The sequence below is a fragment of the Alnus glutinosa genome, chromosome 6 (genome assembly GCF_958979055.1).
Source record: "Alnus glutinosa chromosome 6, dhAlnGlut1.1, whole genome shotgun sequence".
Taxonomy (NCBI): domain Eukaryota; kingdom Viridiplantae; phylum Streptophyta; class Magnoliopsida; order Fagales; family Betulaceae; genus Alnus; species Alnus glutinosa.
The window spans coordinates 27,146,740-27,166,666 of NC_084891.1; the positions used below are offsets into that span (position 1 = coordinate 27,146,740).

Consider the following 19,927-nt stretch of genomic DNA (forward strand, 5'->3'; position numbering starts at 1 on the left):
GTTCGGAAATTAACTTTTGAATAAAAAAAAGTTTGGTAATTATCACTTCTCTTAAAATTTTGGTTTACATTTCAAAGTGACGACGTTTTAGCTAATAGGGCAGACCGCATTCGCTTTTACCAAAAGAGGGCGGCATTCTTTTAAACGACAAGCCGTATCCACCACTAAAAAGACGGGTAAAAAGCAATCAATGCCGTATTAAAACAAGACGCGCGGTTTCACGGTCTCATAAACGGTCAGCGATTCCAGCTTCTCCCTCCCTCTGACACTCTCCCACTGACGAGGCTGCTCTGCTCTTTCAGATAATGCTTTCTCTTATTGCTCAACAATCCTTACCTTCGTATCTCAACGTACGCTTTGATAAGAACACGTTTTCCTCCGCTCGAATTTTCCGGGAAAGGTATTCTTTCTTTCTTTCTTGAGAAGAACTTTCTTGTTTCGTTTTTATTTTTCGAGTTTTTCTTTCTTCAATGAAATGAGCTGACAGTTCTTGAAAATTAAAGAAAACCCCTAATTTGATGGCGCGTATTGTCGCGTGGAAAATCTGCAAGAAAATTATGAGAAAGGATAGATACAATTTGGTTCAGCAAGTTTGTGGTTGAGATTTTCTCGGGCCTTGGATGGTTAAGATGTCGAAGAGATTTGAAATTTATTCCATTATTTTTGTTCTTCCCCTAACTTTTCGCAGCAATATGACGAGGGAATTACTGGAATTACAGTCTCGTTGATGGGTTCTATTTTTCCAGAGTTGTAATTGGCACTTTTATGAAGGCACCCGGTGTTTGAGTTTTTAACCACTGAGTTTGTGGTGATTTATATATGCTTGACAAATAGTGATGCGAATGTGCTTTAACTGCACTATCACAAGATACATAAGTTTTCTGAAGCTATTTACCACCGAAACAAGACTAAGGCAAAACTGGAAGAACTATGTTTTAGGTGTGAACTTATGAAATAAACATGGTTATTTCCATTGAAACCCCCCATTTCTATGATTAAACTGAACATAGTTATTTCCATTGAAATCCTTCATTTCTATAATTGAACTGGGAATCTCTTATACAACATCTTTTGCTTTATTTTTCTCGTGTCTTCTTATTGCAGTAGTAGATCCGAAGGCCTTCTTATCTATAGGCATGGTCGACTCAGAAGCAACTCTGGAAATTTTGCATTCTATTCAGTTAAGTGCAGACTTGCCAGGGCGAGCGAGTCTCCTTCCTCAAGCACTGATACATTGATAAAGGAACCTCACAAGTATTTTGATCAGGTTGTCATCACAGTTCGTGCGGGAGATGGAGGCCATGGTGCTATTCTTAACATGCCTAATCAGAGGGCTGGTAAGTCTCAAGGAAAACATGACAAAGAGAAGGCAAGGAAGAAAAGTTTGTATAAAAGGGATTTTGATGGGTCACTTATCCTTCCTATGGGTGGGCATGGAGGTGATGTCGTAATATATGTGGATGAAGGTAAAGATTCATTATTGGAATTTCACAAGAAAGGCCGGTATAATGCAAAACGTGGCGGAAATGTTGATGCAATGGGTGTTTTGACTTCACAGTTGCATGATGGATTCTCTGCACCAACTTTGCGTATTCCTGTGCCTTTAGGTTTGTATGTTATATGGTTTCGTTTTTTTTTTTTTTTCCTGAGCGGTTTGAATGATATATTGTTAATTTTGTGAAACATATCTGCCAGAATTATATTGGAGAATGTCCTTTATTAGATGTGATTATGAAGGTCGTTCCCCCTTCCCTTTATTATCTCCAGTTCAAACAAGGATGAGAATCTGATAGGATTGTCAATACTCATCCATACATTTGGAAAAAGTAGCAACTTCCATGTGTGTTCTCTCATTATATGAGCTAATGTGCCAGGAACGGTTGTGAAACGTAAACGGGGGAAGTTGTTGGCTGATCTAGCGCGTCCAGGTGACGAAGTCCTTGTTGCAAGGGGTGGACAAGGAGGGGTAAGGAAATCAATTTTTTTTTTTTTTAAATTATTTGTCTTAGTTTAAGATTAAGTGCATAGCATTTGTGACTTTTTATTACCTCACTGATGCATGTGCCATATTTGCTATTTCTTTCTTTTATTCCTTTTTAGTAATATTCTTCTTTGATGTTAAGTCATTCTGGTCTAAGATGTTTCACTCTAAAGTTTCAGCTCATTGGGAATTAAAAGATTTTGTACTAAAACTTTACATGCATGTTTAATGGGCCTCCTGGTTATCATCTGGGTCTAAAGCACATTTTTAAATTGTATGCTTAATATTAACATGTAATTGACATCTAGTTTTCTTTATTTTATGTTATTTACATTTTATTTTTTGTTGCAGATTAGCTTGGTAGATTTGCCAGAGCATCAAAGGAAAAAGTTGTTGGCTTTGACCACAAATGTGATGAGAGATGATAGTGATAAGGTAAAAAATGGTGATTTAATTTTGTGTAGTGGATCTTTGAATCTTCCCTTCCCCCTCCCCTTGGGGACAAAAAATTGTGTAGTGGATCTCCATTGAGACATGTTCAGGCTCAATTTTTCTTCTTCTTCGTGCATTTTTTTCGGAGAATCTAATCAAAACTTTTCTTGGTTGGGGCATGTTGAATTGATCTTCTTGCGAGTTAAATGCCTGATAGAGGATGAAATCACCCATAGCTTCTTTAGTGTTGTTTTAATTGGATCAAGCAACTACTCATCTGTCAAATTGTGTTGAGTAATCAGAACTCCTCCTATAAGAACATGGAGGATGTGGTCATGGGTTCAAGATTCATGGGTCACATGTTTAACTTAACATTAAGTGAAAAGTGAATTGCCTCCATGCTTTCATACAGCGACTTTTAGTTTTAATCATTTTTTTATTGTTTATAGGACCTGCTCAAGTAGAGTATTTGTACCCTGTACTTCACCTGTAACTACAATTTGTTTGGGCAGTCAAGATTTATGAGTGAGTCCTTTCATATCACAAATATATGTTAATCTTTTCTAATATCTTGCAGGTTTTGGTTCTTGGTCAACCTGGGGAGGAGGTTAGTTTGGAGTTGATTCTCCGAGTTGTTGCTGATGTTGGTTTAGTTGTAAGTCTTGCTTATTTCCTTTTCGTTTTATGCATGTTTGTATCATGGTTTTCTTATGGATATGTGCTTTCCTGGTGATGCTGTTTCTATTTGAAGTAATGATACTCAAATTTTAATGATTATTGTATATGATAAAAGTTCAATGAAAGAATTGTGCTCAGTACTTACCACGAACAGGCAATATATGACCCAAACTGGAAAACTTGCTCAGCATTATTTGTCAAACCAGATTGACCTGTGTCCTACCTGATCTTGATTTTCAGACACAGTTTGCCTTGTCCTAATCAACCTAACACAATTCAGTTTTAGCCTGATGCTTTGACCAATTTTTGGGTAGGAAACTTTTGCATGGTAGCGTCTAATAATTTTCAGTTATAATTGTGTAGTAGAATTTATTGTCAAATAAAGAATAAGAAGGATAATGGAAAATGGAAAAACCAACAAAGTTCCTTCTTTACATTCAAGGATGAAGTCATTCCAATTGATTTAGTTAAATATATTTCGCATGCTCTTACTTGTAAAAGTTAGTATTATTGTCTTTTAGATTACTAGAGGTTTACTTGCTCTTGTTGTAGGGACTTCCAAATGCTGGAAAGTCAACCCTTTTGGCAGCCATTACTCTTGCAAGACCTGATATTGCTGATTATCCTTTCACAACATTAATGCCAAACCTTGGACGCCTTAATGGGGATCCTAGTCTAGGGGCAGGAATGTACTCATCTGAAGCAACATTGGCTGATTTGCCTGGTCTTATAGAAGGTGCTCATCTAGGGAAGGTATGGCATGTTTTTCATCTTTATTGCCTGCTTATTATAAAGCTAAAAGTTTGCTTAATTTGAAATCTGTATCATCCTTCAGGGTCTTGGTCGCAATTTCTTGAGGCATCTAAGGAGGACTCGGCTATTGGTTCATGTTGTTGATGCAGCTGCTGAGAACCCTGTTAATGACTACAGAACAGTTAAAGAAGTATGTGTTTCTTTCTATAATTATACTAGATTTTTAACTGCTAGCATTGTCGGTTCCACTTGGTTACTCAGAATTTGTGGTTATAAATATCATTGCGGTGGATGGTGATTTACATTAGATTTGTATTCAGTTGACCCTCACTAGATACATGTTGTTGATCAAATCCAGATCCGTATTTTCAGGTCTTTATAACTGGGTCTTGGGAGATCCAACACCAGTAATGATTGTTAGTTGTAGTTTTCTTTTCTGGTCCATTTTAGCAAACTTTATTATGTAAAAAGTAATATCTAGACATATTTGTGATACATGTTTGAAATCCAGTTTTTTAATTCCTAAGAGAGTTTTTTTCCAAGAAAGGGAAAAAGAAAAATTGCTTCTTTCCCTTTTTATGTGTCGCTTTTCAAGGAAGAGAGTTGCTAGCACTGGGGTTTGAGATTGTAGGTAAAGCTGAGTGGCAAATTAGAATTATGATTTTGAGTGGTCACATTTGAAGGCAAAAAGCCTAAGATGTCTAGATCTTGAACTTTATCCATTGTGGTTAGCTATCCCTGGGAGTTCTAATGTGAAACCCAATGAGAATAACTTATCATGTGCTTATTCCTTTATATTTAACTTTTTGTTCTTTCACGTATAAAAGATAGATTCACGGTCTTGCAGGAATTGCGAATGTACAATCCTGAGTACCTTGAACGACCATACATTGTGGTGCTAAATAAGATTGACCTTCCAGAGGTATATGCCTGTGATTGTTCTTTTTCAGGTTTGGGAGCCCAGTATTTAGTACTAATCTTGCTTTTCCCAATGCTATACATATATATTCATATAAAATGTAGGATATCTTCAGTTTTTATTTAAAATTAAGATTTATGCTGACTATTGTTCCAGGCAGTGGACAGGCTTCCATCTTTGACTGAAGAAATAATGAAGATTGGAAGTGATGGCGTATCTACTGAGCCAGAAATAAGCACTGACGATGCTTGTCTGTCATTTCCCTCTGAAGGTGGACAATCAGATGTATCTTATCCAGAGATTAGTAGTAAAGATAAAAAGGATAAAGAAATCGAGGACTATCCATGCCCTCTTGCTGTTGTAGGAGTTAGTGTTCTGTAAGTTCTTTACATTGTTTTTATATGTTTCCTAATAATTGAACTATATGTCTTGCCTCATGTCTTGACTGTAGAAGCAAAAGGAGATTCTTGGAGAAACCTTCCCCCCCCCCCCCCCCCCACCAAATGTCTTGATTGTAGAGAGTCCCTTAATTTTTTCCCTCTTCTTAACGTGTATTTTCTGAGGTGACTTGTTTGCTGCTTTTGTACTTGTAGGAGTAGTGGTACCTCTTTACTGCAGTCGCTAACAAGGTTGCTTGTTCCCAAGTCAGCTCATAATTTATAATTAGCTTTAGTAGCTAAATTACTTTTCATTTTTTTTTTGGGTAGAGAATATCAGGGCAAGTGCACGGTGATATTGTTGCTGGAAGTATGCATCATCATGTCACTAATGTGTTTTAAAGAGATCATAGTTCGTGGTTCTTTTGTCTTCCCCCCTTTGGTTCCAAGAGAAGCATAACTAACTGTATGTCATTTTGTGTTGTTTATTGCAGGAAAGGCATGAGGATAAATGAGATGTTGAAGGAGATAAGGGTAGGCTTGAGGAAGTGCAGAGATCCCGATGAAGCTTTGGAGTTGAGTGTACGACCATGAGAGTGTTCTTAAAGTTTCTGCCAATTTGCACCACCTCTTTTACGCCCTTTGGTAATTTTGGTCCAGCTATTGTTTATACACTGCAAATAGTCATTTTTGTACGTGTCAGTTAGTGTCTATCCATATATGTTCTCTGCAATTAGTTTACGGAAATACTGCATATATACAAGCATGTACAGGTAGTGGTTGGATGGTATAAGTGCAGCTGTTTTGGGATAGGGTTGGGCCATAAGAATGATGAGAATTTGGGAGGATTTTATGTTTAGAAAGTAATTGAGCTAATCTTAAAATATTGTCAAAATGTAATTAAATTTTTTTTATGTTACCTTTCTATATTCTTAGCTTATTTATGTTACTTTAAAAAAAAAGACTCGTACATTATGCTTGTATGGCGGCGCACAATAGTCCTCATTTTTTTTCTTCTAATTTTGCTGAATTTCTAGACTTGTATTCTTCTTTTCCTACTTTTTATTAGGGATCTCTCTTATATACTTTGTGTACTTGGATTGTGCTCTGTGTTTTCTATTGAGATTGATTGAGATCAGACTTTGCTTGCTCAGACAAGATGATTTTAACTGATCCAATGCCTTTTCTCTTTGCTATGAATTCGTAAGTTGATGTGGGATTAGGCCTTGGTCTCCGTAGTTGCGAGCCACCACAACCAAATTCAGGGGGGGTTTTAGAATTTGAACCAAATATCTACACATATATTCATTAACAGCACTTTAAGCTCGGTTATTATTAGTAGATAGAGAATGCACCATGAGAAATCAGGTGACTAACTGAGACTGCCATGTTTGTTGCTCACGTGACAATGAACCTGCTTGAAACATGCAGGATTGGGGTCGTTGTAAACCAAAAGGATAACTCAATCGGTTGAGAATTATGTCTCATGAAGCAGGAGTTACTAGTTCACATCTCTTCCTCCTCTCCTTGGGTCAATTACTTGTATATATATATATATAAGCATTTGAAAGCATTGGAGGTTCATATGATTGTTTTTCCTTCTACGTATGATGGATGTGGCTTTTGAGAGAATTACACTTGGTTATAATGATTTGGTGGTGGGTTCGAAATGGTTTTATGGGAAAAGCAGATGGGTAGCCATAATTATCTTGTTCTGAGGCAAAATTTGATTTTGAAACATATTATTAAGTTTAAACCAAAGCTTTTTACTAGCTAATAGTGCTATTATGTTACTGAAAATGGAATAAGCATTGCCAATTTGCATCATTTTTCATTGTTCAATTTGCGTTATATAAGAAACTATTTTTCTTGACAACACTCAAACTTACTGAATATTAGTAAACCTACTCAATAAAACAAAGTTAAATGTGAAAGTCTCTAAATTACAAAGTAAATACTACGAGATTATTAATGAGGAACTTGATGGTCAAGATTGGTTGACTTGGTTATCTTAAACCTATCAATTCAAGTTAAAAAAGCTTCATCTTCACCATTGCTGTGAAATTATAGTTATTATATTTGTAGTTTATATCCAAGATTTAAGGATAAGCACAAAGCTTTCGAAAAGACGTGTGCGCCAATCTCCCATTTTCTCGAATAAGCACAATCTTGCGAGATGATACGTGCACCAATCATTAATTTTTAATTTTTTATTTTATTTTTTTCTTGTAGGAATAACAACATCTTTGGAGAGAAGTTGTGTTAATGGCATCAGCTCCCTTTAAACACTCAAAGAAATGACCACAGTTGGAGTTGTGGACGCCAACATACTGAGAGAAGCTGCAGCAGTGGTTGGCAGTGGCGACAATGACCTATGGAACTTTTGAGAGAGGTTTTTTTTGTTTTTAATTTAAAAGTGTTCAGATATGCTATAGTTGAAACACAGGTTTTTTTTTTTTTTTTGTTAAAAGTGTTTATCAATCTTTTTGTACTTAAAAGTTTAAAACAGAAGGAAAAAGAAAAAAGAAGAAGAAGAAGAAGAAGAGGGGGATGGTCCTTGTATGCCCACGTTACGTGGTCGTATTTAAGACGTGGATAGGACGTATTTCACGTAGTTAAGCTGCAAAAGAATCTACACAAATTGAGGAAGATTCATTCCGAAATTCGGAAGCGATCTTTATCGGAAAACTCATGTGGGCCCCCTTTCACTGGTCCTAGAATCCCCAAGTCATTGAATCTGTTCAGAGTTCAAACACACTTCCCGTTCCAAAGAAAGCCCCTCGTGGCTCATGGCTCATGGGAACTGGGAACCCCCACGTATCACCCACTCACCTCTGCTATCTGTCATCTGTGACAGGTTTTAGGAAACCTCGATATATATATGTTCTTATCCCCAACCGTTTCCGCCTTAACCCACCGCCTCCAAATTCTAATCCACAATTATCCAAATTCCATTCCTCTCCTCCCTAGCCTCCTCCTCCTCTTCCAACTAAAAAAAAGAAAAAAAGCAAAAAAAAAAAATATATGCTCGATCTTCTCCGTTTGCCACCTGAGCTTGTGTACAGACAATAGCGCAAGGCCAAGTGGGTCTAAGAAAAATAAACATGCAGTCATGAGGTTGGCTGTGGACACGAGCAGTCTGGTTCATCATGCCAAGTATCAAAAAAGCCACGTTTCAGTCGTGTCTCATTACTCTATCCAACCTCTCCATCTCTTTCTTCGCGATCGATATAAATAGGCACGTACCCATCACCAAACCTTTATTACAATATTCTATCCACAATTCTAATTCCGGTTCTCTGCGGGAACAATGTTGAGCTCAGATATGGCTACTCTTGGGCGGAGAAAGCACGCCAAGAAGCCTGCGCAGGCGAGTTCAAGAAAAGGGTGCATGAGAGGCAAGGGAGGCCCCGAGAATGCTCTGTGCACCTACAAAGGCGTCCGGCAGAGAACTTGGGGCAAATGGGTGGCTGAAATCCGCGAACCAAACCGCGGCGCTCGCCTCTGGTTAGGGACGTTCGACACCTCCTACGAAGCTGCCATGGCGTACGATGCTGCTGCACGTAAACTCTACGGCTCGGACGCAAAGCTCAATTTGTTTGACTTGTCACCAGCCACTTCAAACAACACCCAGATCGCCCACATGGAAAACTCAGGTACTGCTACATGTTCGTCGAATAATAACCCAATAGTCTATCAAAATTGTTCTGATGAAAAGCTGGAGCCCCAAGAACTGAAATTCGGCCAGAAAGAAGAGGGAATCGACGGAGTTTGGGGGAATACGAATGCTAGCTTCCCGGTTTTCGACGAGACAATCTGGGCAGAGGCCGCCATGTCATTAGATTTTCCGGCAGGCATGGGTGACTATGGAGTTTTTGCTGGCAACTTTGTCGATGGAAGCGGCTGGGATGCGTTGCAGTCTCCATGGTGCATGTAATTAAAGCTTCATGGGACCAAGAAGCCGCCCAAATAATATTGTCTATTATAAGTTAATAGTGTAGATAGAAATATATAGCATAAGCTGGTCTCGACCCCACATGGGTTAAGGCTCTTGTATGTGATTTTTTCTTTCTTTTTTTTCTTCTTCGATGGCGGCGGGGTTTAATTATAGTTAGGAAATATAAGAAGAAAGAAATCAGTCACCTTCTTCTCCTACTGTTCTGTTCTGTGTTCTTATGTATACAAAAATATTATATTTTTGAGTTTGAATTAATGCCTTTGGACAAAATCCAAGCCCGAAAATGAAAATGAAAATGAAAAGAAAAGACTGCTTTGGCGCAACGCAGACAGCAGACAGCAGACAGCAGACAACAACAATAAAAATCCGGAATCTTACATTAGCCTGCTCTTCTGTCTTTTTTGAGCATGATTGCCTAGCTCCTCTGTCACGAATGCCTGTTCTGTTTGTGCAGTAGGTAGTTATGCGGCTATATATGCTCTTCTCATTTCTTGCTACTGCCCTCTTGGCAACTAATTAAAGAGCTAGGCATAAATTGATCTATTCAGCCAGAAAAAAGAAAAAGAAAAAGAAAAAGAAAAATGGAAGATAAATGCAGATGTAGATGATCGATAGTATTCATATAATTTAAATTAATGTGAAATATGTGTATATTATGACGAACCAAAAGTAAAATGCTTTAATTTTTCAAATATCCAATTTATGTCGTCATGGATAGCTCTTTAATTTGGACCTTATCCAAACCAATATCCAATTGTATTTCTTTTAAAAATCTGAAAAACAATGATCAAGAAAGTATGGACAGGTAAACCGGTTTATTGTTCAGTTTTGAAAATATTTGGTTGTCATGTGCAAAGTAGAGAATGGTCAAAATTAAATCCAAAAGTCAAAAAAAAGTGCATATTTCTTGGTTTCAAGACTGGTTTTAAGGGCTATAAGAAAAAGTGTATATTTCTTAGTTTCAAGACTAGTTTTAAGGGCAATAAGCTATGGGATCGATTTCAAGGGAGAAAATTGTCAGCAATATAGTTTTTATGAGACTTATATGCTAAGAAAGTGTGAAGATAAAGTATCAACTGATAGTCAGAAAGGGAAACGAGTCGTGGATGTGGAGTTTGATAATCAGAGTTCATCTATAGATTAGAGTAATGACGAACAATTTTTTAGAAGCTCACAAAATGAAGAGACTTATTTTTTAGCAAAAGGCGGAGATAAACGTGATCGAAAAGTATTGGAGATGTATGAATTTGAGGATATTGTTTCTTTTGCTTTAGTAGCTGGTAGTGGAGGTCCATCGTGTGTTCAAATTGATATGCTAAAAGAGGTGGAGTCACTACAGAAAAGTAAAACTTAAGAGTAGGTAGAATTGCATAAAAGGGAAAAAGGCTATAGTGTGTAAATGAGTTTACAAGAAGACAAAGTTAACTGAGAAAGCTTTGTGGCCAACGAGACCAATAGAGACGTGTAGTGTTATGCCAAAGTTCAAGCATTAGAAATGCTTGAACTTGAGTGGTGCTTGTGGATTGTGATTGCCTTTAGTAGCTTTGGCTGAGACATCTCGAGGAGATTTGTATTGTTGTAGCTTAATGAGATTCAAGTCAAAGTGGAGATTTGTTGACGTGTGATGTTGGGCCTGACAATATATTATTCTTTCTTGAAGAAGGAGAGGATCGACCTCTCTCTAGCCGACTTTACCCTATATATTTATAAGGGCATGTTGTTCAGTCCTTTTGGCAATATTTGAGAGAGAGCGCGAGAGCTTGAAGCATCACACAAGGAACATTTTGTCTCAGTTTTGTGCCGCGCGAGAGAGAGAAAAGAGAGGCCTTGTGACAATGAGAGACAAACAAAGCCGTTGCTTGTCCACGTAAATTCTAGTATTCTTGTATGGGATTATTGTATTATTTACTGTAATTGGGACTTTTTACACAACGTAATTTTTAAATCACATGTTAACAAGTCAAATTCGGCTCAAATATCATGCAATCAAAATACAATTTCCTTGCTTTTTGCTAGAAGGCGAAGCCCATATCAGTGTACAGTTCCACTACGACAGCTGATTGTGAAGAGATTCGGATTTGGCCTTCTTATATTAAGAGGCTGTTGTGTTTTATTGCTTGGTTTTCTGTCGAAGTTTGTTAAAGAAAGGATGTGAATGCATGCAGATACACATGTTTGATTAAGAATTCTTTGGAACGGCTGTAAAAGCCTGATTGGCCTACCAAGTTTACCTCAAAAACCCAACTTCACTGCAAATTTTACAGACTTGATTGGTTTTATTTGAATCCATATTTATCAAATTGTGCCTACAATATTTGACACATAATCCAAGCAATATTACAATTATTTACAATAAACTCTAACTTAACCTGCAAAATTTTGGATATTATTCAAATAGTTCTACACCCCTCCTTTAGTGAAACTAGACATCAAAGCAAATAGATTGCATAAACCATGAAAGAGGAGAGTTGGGCAGTTTACATGGTTTGAATAACTTCTTACAGGCCAGAGAATGACTCCTATCATTGTGCAGCAAGAAACGATCTTTCTGAGGGGTTCCAGTATCTGTTTAGCAACCATGTAGAATCAGCTTCTACAGCATAGCCATCTTGATTACGATTCCAACCAAAATAAGCATGAGTCCTGTTCTTTATATCTAAAATCCCATGACCAAAGCTGGCTTCGCGGTAAGCAGAGTAGCTTGGCTGGGGCTCTGTCATTCTGCAGCATTGAAAATTTCACAACATCTTAGTAGTAGCAGAACAACATCAAAGTACTAAAGAGATTATTTATTAGAAGACCACTCTATGCAATATACGTACTCAGTCGCCAATCCTTCAAAATTTCCTCCATCTCCGATGGTTATGTAAACTGGTGCAGATTGGTCACTAATGGGAGTGCACAAGCCATTTACGATATTGTATGCAATATTTGATACACGTTCCTGCATTGCAAACAAATCTTGATTTACAAATTTAGTTCCTCATGTGGAAAAAAAATCCTTCCAGTCCATTTACTTAAACAGATCCATTTCCTATCAGAGAAGACATGTTTAATCTTAATCATCTAATTAACTGCAGAAACTGCATTGACTTCTATTCCCAAATAATTTCATGTTCTCTTTTAACGAACAGGAACGTATACCTACAGAAATCTATGAGGCTGGACAATTAGACAATGGTTAAACAGTACTTGAAGCATAATTAGCAGCTACATGCATGACTTCAATCTCATCACGAAAGAGAAACTTCGCGGAATATTGAATTTAATATGGAGTAAGTTCATTATTATAAAAAGGCCTTAAAATATTTATCAAAAAAATAAAAATAAAAAGGCCTTAAATAGGAGATAAAACCTAACAGACCGTATCACCTACTTTCCATGTAGAAGCTGTAGAACTGATATTTCAGCGGTCAAGGAGAAGTATTCAATAAGATAGTCAACTTAATATAATGAATCAGCAGCTTGATTGGATAAAATATAGCATGGAGGACCTTACACCCAGCCCCTAGTAGGCACTACATCGAGAATCCTCAGCGGCTCTTATTGATTACAAAGAAAAAGAGGGTGCAAAGATAGAAAGATATGAAACAACACCTAGTTGAAAAACGATTGTGGTTTGTATTATTTATGTTGAAACTATTATTTCAACAATGTAAAAGTTCAAAAGAACAAAACTTGTACACTAAATGAAGGAATTTGCAAATAAGCAACTATAGTTTAAAGGAGATTTTGCACTTACAGATCGTTCGTAGGCATGGACATGACCAGCAAATACAACATCAACTTTATACTCCACAAACCATTTTTCATAAATCACTCTCATGGTTTCCCCTTCCATATAATGATGTACATAACTATTATACAGGGGAGAATGCATAAGAACGATGAGCCATGGTGTCTCCGTCCTGTTCACTTTTGGCAGTTCCTTCTCAAGCCATTTGTATTGAGGAGTGTATTTCCCTGCAGATAAAAGTTTTCTCCTCTTATTTTCCTTAATAACAAATATCTTTATTTATTTATTAATTATTATGAAGTTTGATATACTTTCATAAAATTGCATATATCATGCACATACAAGCAATTTCACCAGATCAGCTTGTTAGTAGGACTCAGTGACTCACAGAGTCACAGTCCCCAACGTCCTTTTCTACAACACAAAAGAATGTATAACAGTAAAAAACTGGTGGATTTAGGTAGACTTCACTTTTTTACTTTTTTTAAAGTCTCATATGATCCCATCTTGAACTCAAATTTACTAGAGTCTCTAGACATGGTGGAGTGTATCTTGAAGTGCTGGTAGTTCCTCTTTGATCTACTAGGGTCTAGGGAGTTAACCACTTAAATCCAATTTCCAAACAGAAGAGATCATCAAACGCTATATGAGTTGCTTCCACAAAAGTGATATGCTATAACTGCTTAGAACTAAAGCTGCAGAAAACATGAGCTTTACTATTCATGTTAATAGCTATAATTCTCTGGATTGTTTGATAAGAACCAACAACGGAATTTTTTTTAAAAAAAAAAAAAAATTATAATCAAAAAGTAAAATTTTTACCGAAAGCTGAGTAGGAGGACATGACAATGATATATGTTGAAGCTCTCTTGATGGAGTACCAAAAAGGAGATGTACTATCTGATGCTTTATATGGTACATGATAACGATTTGTATAAGGCTTAAATGGTCTAGTTTCACCCTGCAATCAAATCACCATCTATCATAAAGTTGAGAAAGAAAGAGATGTTTGGCAGAAAGAAAACTGTTTATACCATCATAAGTTTCATACGGTTTACAGAGTTTTATATAGAAGAGAGATACAAACTATTAAGGAAAGAAATTAATGGCAGATTACAATCAAATAAATCAAGAAATCAAATCATAACTTTAACACATAAGACTCTTTGCAAAAACATCTATCACTACAATAAGGTGAGCGAAACTAAGTACCATTCCAATTTCTTTTCTTTTTTTTTTTTTTTTTGGGGGGGGGGGCGCTGGGACCGTGTGTACCATTGAATTAAAATAATAGTCATATTATAGAGGAATAGCAAGCACTAAGCTTTGCACCCAAAAAAAAAAACACAAACCAGCAGTCAAGAATGATCAAAATCAGAGATAGATAGATGCATACAATATTAGGAGCAAAATCGATCTCATGATTCCCTGCTGTCCATATCCAAGGTTGATAAGCAGCATTTCTCTCTAAGAACCTTCCCCATGTATCCCACCTGTTGTTGTCATGAAATGGATAGTCATCTGCATAAGAGAGGTCTCCAACAAACAATACCGCCTGGCCTTTTGTTGGGTTTAACTCATAATGCGTAAGTGTCCTATTTGAATCATGAGTTTGACCAAGATCTCCTGCTCACAATGCTTGTTAGAGTGAGTAAATCTATATCATAATAACTAACTTTCCTGCATTAGATATACATATCAGGTTGAACACTACAAATTTGTTACTTTGATGGAACACAAGGACCAAAGTATGACCCTGGATATAATCATATAGTATGTAGAACACTTTCAATGGACTCCATTTGCCATTAAGAGGATAGTAGTATTCACTTTAAAATAGCAGGAAAAGCACTTCAGCCATACTAATCACACTTCGATTAGTACCAATGAGACAAGAGTTTTTCATGAAGCCGAGTTTGTGTTTGTATGGTTTACAGTTTTAAAACGTGCGGTTTGAATAAATAGCAATTTTAAAACACAATTAATGAAAATGAAATTTTTAAACACGTAATTAAGCGCTCGATAAAATTGCGGTTTGACCTTTAAAATCGTGAACTTTTTACGTTTTCAATCCGTCATTTTTTTTCTTTCAAACGCACTCCTAATTAGAACACTTTCTGCAATTTTGTTTAAAAAGCACATTTGGACCAGGAAATCAGGGGCCGAATGGACTCTTTATCTCAATTACTAAAAGTATAAAACTAAATATACATGGTGATCAAGCATACAGCTAATGATACCTTCAAGAAGACGAGTAAAATAAGCACATGAAATAGAATTACCTATCAGGCCGAAAGTATAAGGAACATCTGGGCCAACTTTAGGAGGAGTTGTAAACCAGAACTGTCGCGTGGTATTCCCAATCCCGACCTCATAGTAATATTTGGTGTCAAACTGCAGTATTCATAAAATTAAGTTGCAATGGCCGACCAGATTTATTGTTCTTGAACAGGAAAAAGAAAAGAACACTAAGGACAAATAAACACCTCCAAATTATTGATGGTGCAGTGATGAATATAACCAGAGGTGTAACTGAAGTACTTGTAGGTAAGAACAAAGCCATCGGCCCGGCTTTTGAGCTGGCTGTTTTCGGCCCAGTAAAGCACTGTACTTGAACCGGGTTCATCTGGAGTAACCCAAGAGACAATCACACCCTTTCCCACATGATCTCCTTGTGTTATATGGACCTTCAAACCCAAATTAAACCCAAAATCAGAAAACAAGCACAACCATCTCCCCCCCACCCCCGAAAAAAAAAAAAAAAAAACCGATGTGTTTGGTCAGATATTGGGAAAAGAATCAAACTTTGGATTTCAGTTACTTCATTATTTGGTACTAGAATGAATTAAGTTTCTGATTATCGGATGAGCTTTTTATTTTGGGGAATTAACAATAAATTAAGCCTATGGAGGAAAGAGATACCCGAAATGAAAGTTATAGAAAAAGGCATGAATTCTTAATACAGATATGAATATGAAGAGGATAGAAACACACCTGTTGAGGCGCATTGTAGCCAGGAGGCACTCTGAACACATCACTGTCTAATGGCATATCCAGAGATAAGTCATCATTCCTTACATAGCTACTTGTTATTCCACAATTACAAAGCTCTGAAAAGCTCCAAATCGAGCACATAAGAACAAGAGAAAGACCAATATAGTTTCCCATCTGGGCCATCTCTTTATTCCAATCCAATATCCAATTTGCCACCAAAAAACACCCCCACCAAGTACAAAGCTAGCTGTAAACCCAATTCCCACTAAATTATTGTTTATGCTTTACAAGTTATGTATGTAAAGGGTACTGGGCGCCTAGGAATATCCATGTTTCGATATGAATATACCCGAAGTTTACCTTAGTAGAACTGAGATGGAAGGTGAACCGTGAACGTAGTGGTCGTGGATAACCCGATAAAAGCAACAGTTGTTGTTAGAGATTGAAGAAGAGTAGACAAACTTTATTACAGTGGAGGTTGCTGCGTGTGCCACTGCTGGCACAAGTGCAGCTGTCAGTCAAATGACCAAAATGCACGCCACGTCTATGCAACTAATCTTATCAAAAATTCACTTGGGGCCAAAAGAATGAGGAATGGTAGGACTTTTTTTCTTTTTTTCTTTTTTTCTTTTCTAAAATGACATAAATATAATAAATTACATCAATATCTTTTTGGATGACATGGATGCAATTTTTTAATTTTTTTTATTATATTTACATCATTTCAAATGAATGCTAGAAATACACTGTAATGAGATCTAGCATTCCTCAAAAAGAATATGCATGTATCTTTCATCTAAGTCATTAAAGCCTGATCTAGGTAATAAATGGTTTGGATTGAACCACCTAAATCGTTCTTTTTTTTTTTGAAACAAAAATAAAAAAAGAGAGAGAAAAAGCTAAACAAGTAAAAGATCGAGATGGAACACCCATTTAATCTTTGAAGGATAGTTAGCTATCCAAAATGATGATTAAGGGTGGTCAGACCACTTTAATTACTTTCAATTGAGGTGACTAATAAATCTCTTTAGAGTGAGGTACACTTCCTCGCTTATGGAAACAGATCCTCTCCATTTGATTTAAAATGAAGAGGATCCGTTTACCTCGATTATTAGGAGTGGTCGCACTACCTTTTGAATCAGAATAAGAGCCCTTTGAGGTAGTAATTCTTTAAAATTATATGAATCTGAATTCGATTTTCTAACCGACCAACTTCGGTATATAATTTTGGTTCGTTTTTAAAAAACTTAATTTCAACTCCTGTAATTATCAAATGAAAATGTCAAAGCTTTGTAAATTCTACATTACCCTTCCATGATTAGGTTGTATTTTTTTTTTTTAAGAGTTCTTTTAAAATAAGACAAAAAAAAATTGTAAAATCAATCGTTGTGATTTCACCCGATTGCAGTTAGTTTATTGGGGTATAAAAATTGGTTAGAAATTTCATGTAATAGGAAAAAAAAAGGCGTTGCACTTAATTTTCATTCAAAATTTTGATGAAAATTGTTAAAATGTCATGTAAGCACCAATCATATTAAAGTATGTATCATTTATAATTTTATTTTTTTTTAAAAAAAAGAAAAAGAAAAAATACCGCATAAAACTATCGTTACAAGAACATAAATCTATGGGCCACCGGCCTACACATGCCGGTTGTAAAAGATTTGATTGATGACAAAGTCCCATCGTTTATCCTTCCAATACAAAGTTCAAGATGACATGATGGGTTATGGGCCGGAACCACCCGGCCCCATTGTCACTCCAATGGCTCACAAACCTCTTAGTAATGGGCCGGAGTGTTGAGCCCCAACCACTCCACCATTCAGAGCCCTCATAGCCTTGACCCTTTGCCTCTCAATCTCTAAATTAATCACTTTTGTTATTAACAAGAAAATTTTATTTGGAGATTGATTACATTCATGCTTATCATAAATCAGCCACAATCACATTGTATGTAAGTAATGGTCCCAGAAATTTTTTATTTTTATTTTTATTTTTATTTTTATCCTCTAAAATTAACGTGGTTTTTAGAATCATCATTAAATCAAACGAATGATAATTCTAAAGTCACATAGAATTTAAGAAGATAAAAAAAGAATAAAATACCGTCCCTATCGTTACTCCATTATATGCATTGCGCCTATGAAGAAAAAATGCATGTGTGCATTTTAGTAAGGTTCCTTGTCCACATTTAAAATTCAAACCATCCGTTAAATTTTCCGTCCAAACTCCTAACATGGTAAAAAATCCATTAGTAAAATTGCAAAGCCAATCTTGTAAAGACTACAATCCCAAGAAATAATAAAATAATAAAAACTCCACTCATAGAAGGTTCTTAATTTTTATTATTATTATTTTTCAAGATATAATTTTGATTTTGAAAATTTGGTTTAGACACTCAAGTTGTTAAACAATCAAGATCGATTACCAAACTAGCTAGTAGTTAATCCAATTACTATAGTTATCAATAACAAAATTAAGCAAATAATAAAATCAACTAAAAATGAAGATTTTTGTAACGAAGTGGCAACCTTGTGAATAACTCTACAAAAGTAAAACTACTTCGGAAGCAACCAACTCCAAATGCATCAATTATAGAAGACTTATCTTATAGATTGTTCTTACTTACAAAACATTTGTAACTACAAAGAATCAATTTATATTCATAGTAAATGATACGTTCACTTTCTATTGCAGTAGTTTCAGAATCTATAGCCTTCTTCTATTACAGATCACTTTCACGAATGAACCTAGTTCATCCGTTTCAACCCAGAACTCTGGTGGCTGTGAGTTTTTATATGGTTTAAATGAGGAGAATGAAACAAAGAGAAGTTTTAGATCTATTTAGGCTCAAGAACAAAGGTAAACTTCTCTCAAATCAATGAAATATAGCTTCTCTAAGTATATAGAAATCGTTGTATATAAGACTTATATAGAATGAAAAATGAAAAAAGAAAAAAAAAAAAAAAAAAAAAAAAAGACTTATTAAGCTGTGTCAACTAAGTTTTTTACGAGACTTTCCGCATTCTCGTTCAAACGGGCATTAGTCTAATTCGAACTAGATCTAGAATTTTGCAATTAGTTGTGCAGACATTTGAATGGGCTTCAAACGACACTTCAACCAGAACGTTATGTAATCATCTTGTTCAAGCATACTTAAAAGAGATTGCGAAAGAAGATCTTAATTTGGAAGTCCTTTTAATCGACCATTCGATCAGGACACGATCGGGACTGCAAATGAAGCATTCTGGAAGTCGGTGCAAATTCTTGTTCAAATTAGACTGGTTTGGTTTGAATAAGATCCTCAACATCTTGTTTTTTGCTCCAAAAATACATGAACTCAACCCTAAGTCTAAATCTTACATTAAAATATGTTTGAAAACTGAACTTGCCGACATTAAAAATATAACATATTTTGCAAGGATAATTTGGCGATTTGCCAGTGGAGTTTCTACTACATGCATCAGCAATTTAAACGTAAAAAACTGAGGAGACTGATTTTTAAAGTGTTGAAAACCCAAGAAATAATTTAACTCTTTTATTTTTTTATTTTATTTTTTGTTTTGTAAAATTTCAAAGGCATTAATTTTTAAAGTGTTGACCCATCCAACGCAGAAGTCGAGCTGATCACTCTTACCAAAACTTGGGACGGCAGTTTGACTGGTTCCTAACTGTAAGTGTTTAATTCATGTCAAAAGAAATTAAACTGATCATTGTAATCATCAACACGTTGCCTTATTTTGAGACATTTGTTTTGGCCGGATGCCCACTTCCCAAATCCAGGATGATGGAGTTACATTAATTAAGACCAAACCGCCCATGACAGAACACTCACGACCGACCGGCCGGTTCATGCAGAGGCTTGAGGAAACTTCCAAACCATACATGTCCAACGTTCAGCGCGTTTGTTTTTGTTGTTCGAACTCTCAGCTTATTTAATGGATATATACCTTCTCTTCATTCAATTAATCCCACTTCAAGATAGTTGATTAAGTAAAGCTCGTAGACTGGATCCTCGGCCGCCTCCTTCCAGAAGGCTCAGCGCATGCAAGCTTAATTTATCAGGAAATTAAAGCTCAAACATTGATCCTTCCATGGA

General features: G+C 36.1%; 3 protein-coding genes across 5 annotated transcripts; 2 read left to right on the plus strand and 1 right to left on the minus strand.

Annotated features, from left to right (window-relative positions):
• Positions 1-209: 209 nt before the first annotated feature.
• On the plus strand, positions 210-7,638 carry LOC133871855 (probable GTP-binding protein OBGC2). Of its 3 annotated transcripts, none has more exons than XM_062309294.1 (11): positions 210-400; positions 1,105-1,607; positions 1,875-1,966; positions 2,333-2,416; positions 2,991-3,068; positions 3,644-3,844; positions 3,927-4,034; positions 4,692-4,766; positions 4,920-5,140; positions 5,635-5,785; positions 7,373-7,638. In XM_062309294.1, exons 1-10 carry the CDS (start codon positions 306-308, stop codon positions 5,732-5,734), a joined length of 1,557 nt encoding a protein of 518 aa, XP_062165278.1. In that variant the 5' UTR covers positions 210-305; the 3' UTR covers positions 5,735-5,785; positions 7,373-7,638. The 3 variants fall into 3 exon arrangements, with proteins under 3 accessions (XP_062165278.1, XP_062165280.1, XP_062165279.1); XM_062309296.1 differs by having other exon boundaries at positions 1,108-1,607; XM_062309295.1 differs by lacking the exon at positions 7,373-7,638 and adding an exon at positions 6,572-6,917.
• A 146-nt stretch (positions 7,639-7,784) lies between these two features.
• LOC133871856 (dehydration-responsive element-binding protein 2D-like) lies at positions 7,785-9,368 on the plus strand. Its single transcript, XM_062309297.1, has one exon. It carries the CDS (start codon positions 8,451-8,453, stop codon positions 9,075-9,077), a length of 627 nt encoding a protein of 208 aa, XP_062165281.1. The 5' UTR covers positions 7,785-8,450; the 3' UTR covers positions 9,078-9,368.
• A 1,975-nt stretch (positions 9,369-11,343) lies between these two features.
• On the minus strand, positions 11,344-16,315 carry LOC133871376 (purple acid phosphatase 2-like). Its single transcript, XM_062308819.1, has 9 exons — positions 16,189-16,315; positions 15,829-16,075; positions 15,321-15,521; positions 15,117-15,228; positions 14,231-14,460; positions 13,657-13,795; positions 12,841-13,061; positions 11,921-12,042; positions 11,344-11,819 (listed from the first exon to the last, which is right to left on the minus strand). The coding sequence occupies exons 2-9, from the start codon at positions 16,009-16,011 to the stop codon at positions 11,621-11,623; spliced, it is 1,407 nt and encodes a 468-aa protein (XP_062164803.1). The 5' UTR covers positions 16,012-16,075; positions 16,189-16,315; the 3' UTR covers positions 11,344-11,620.
• Positions 16,316-19,927: the final 3,612 nt, after the last annotated feature.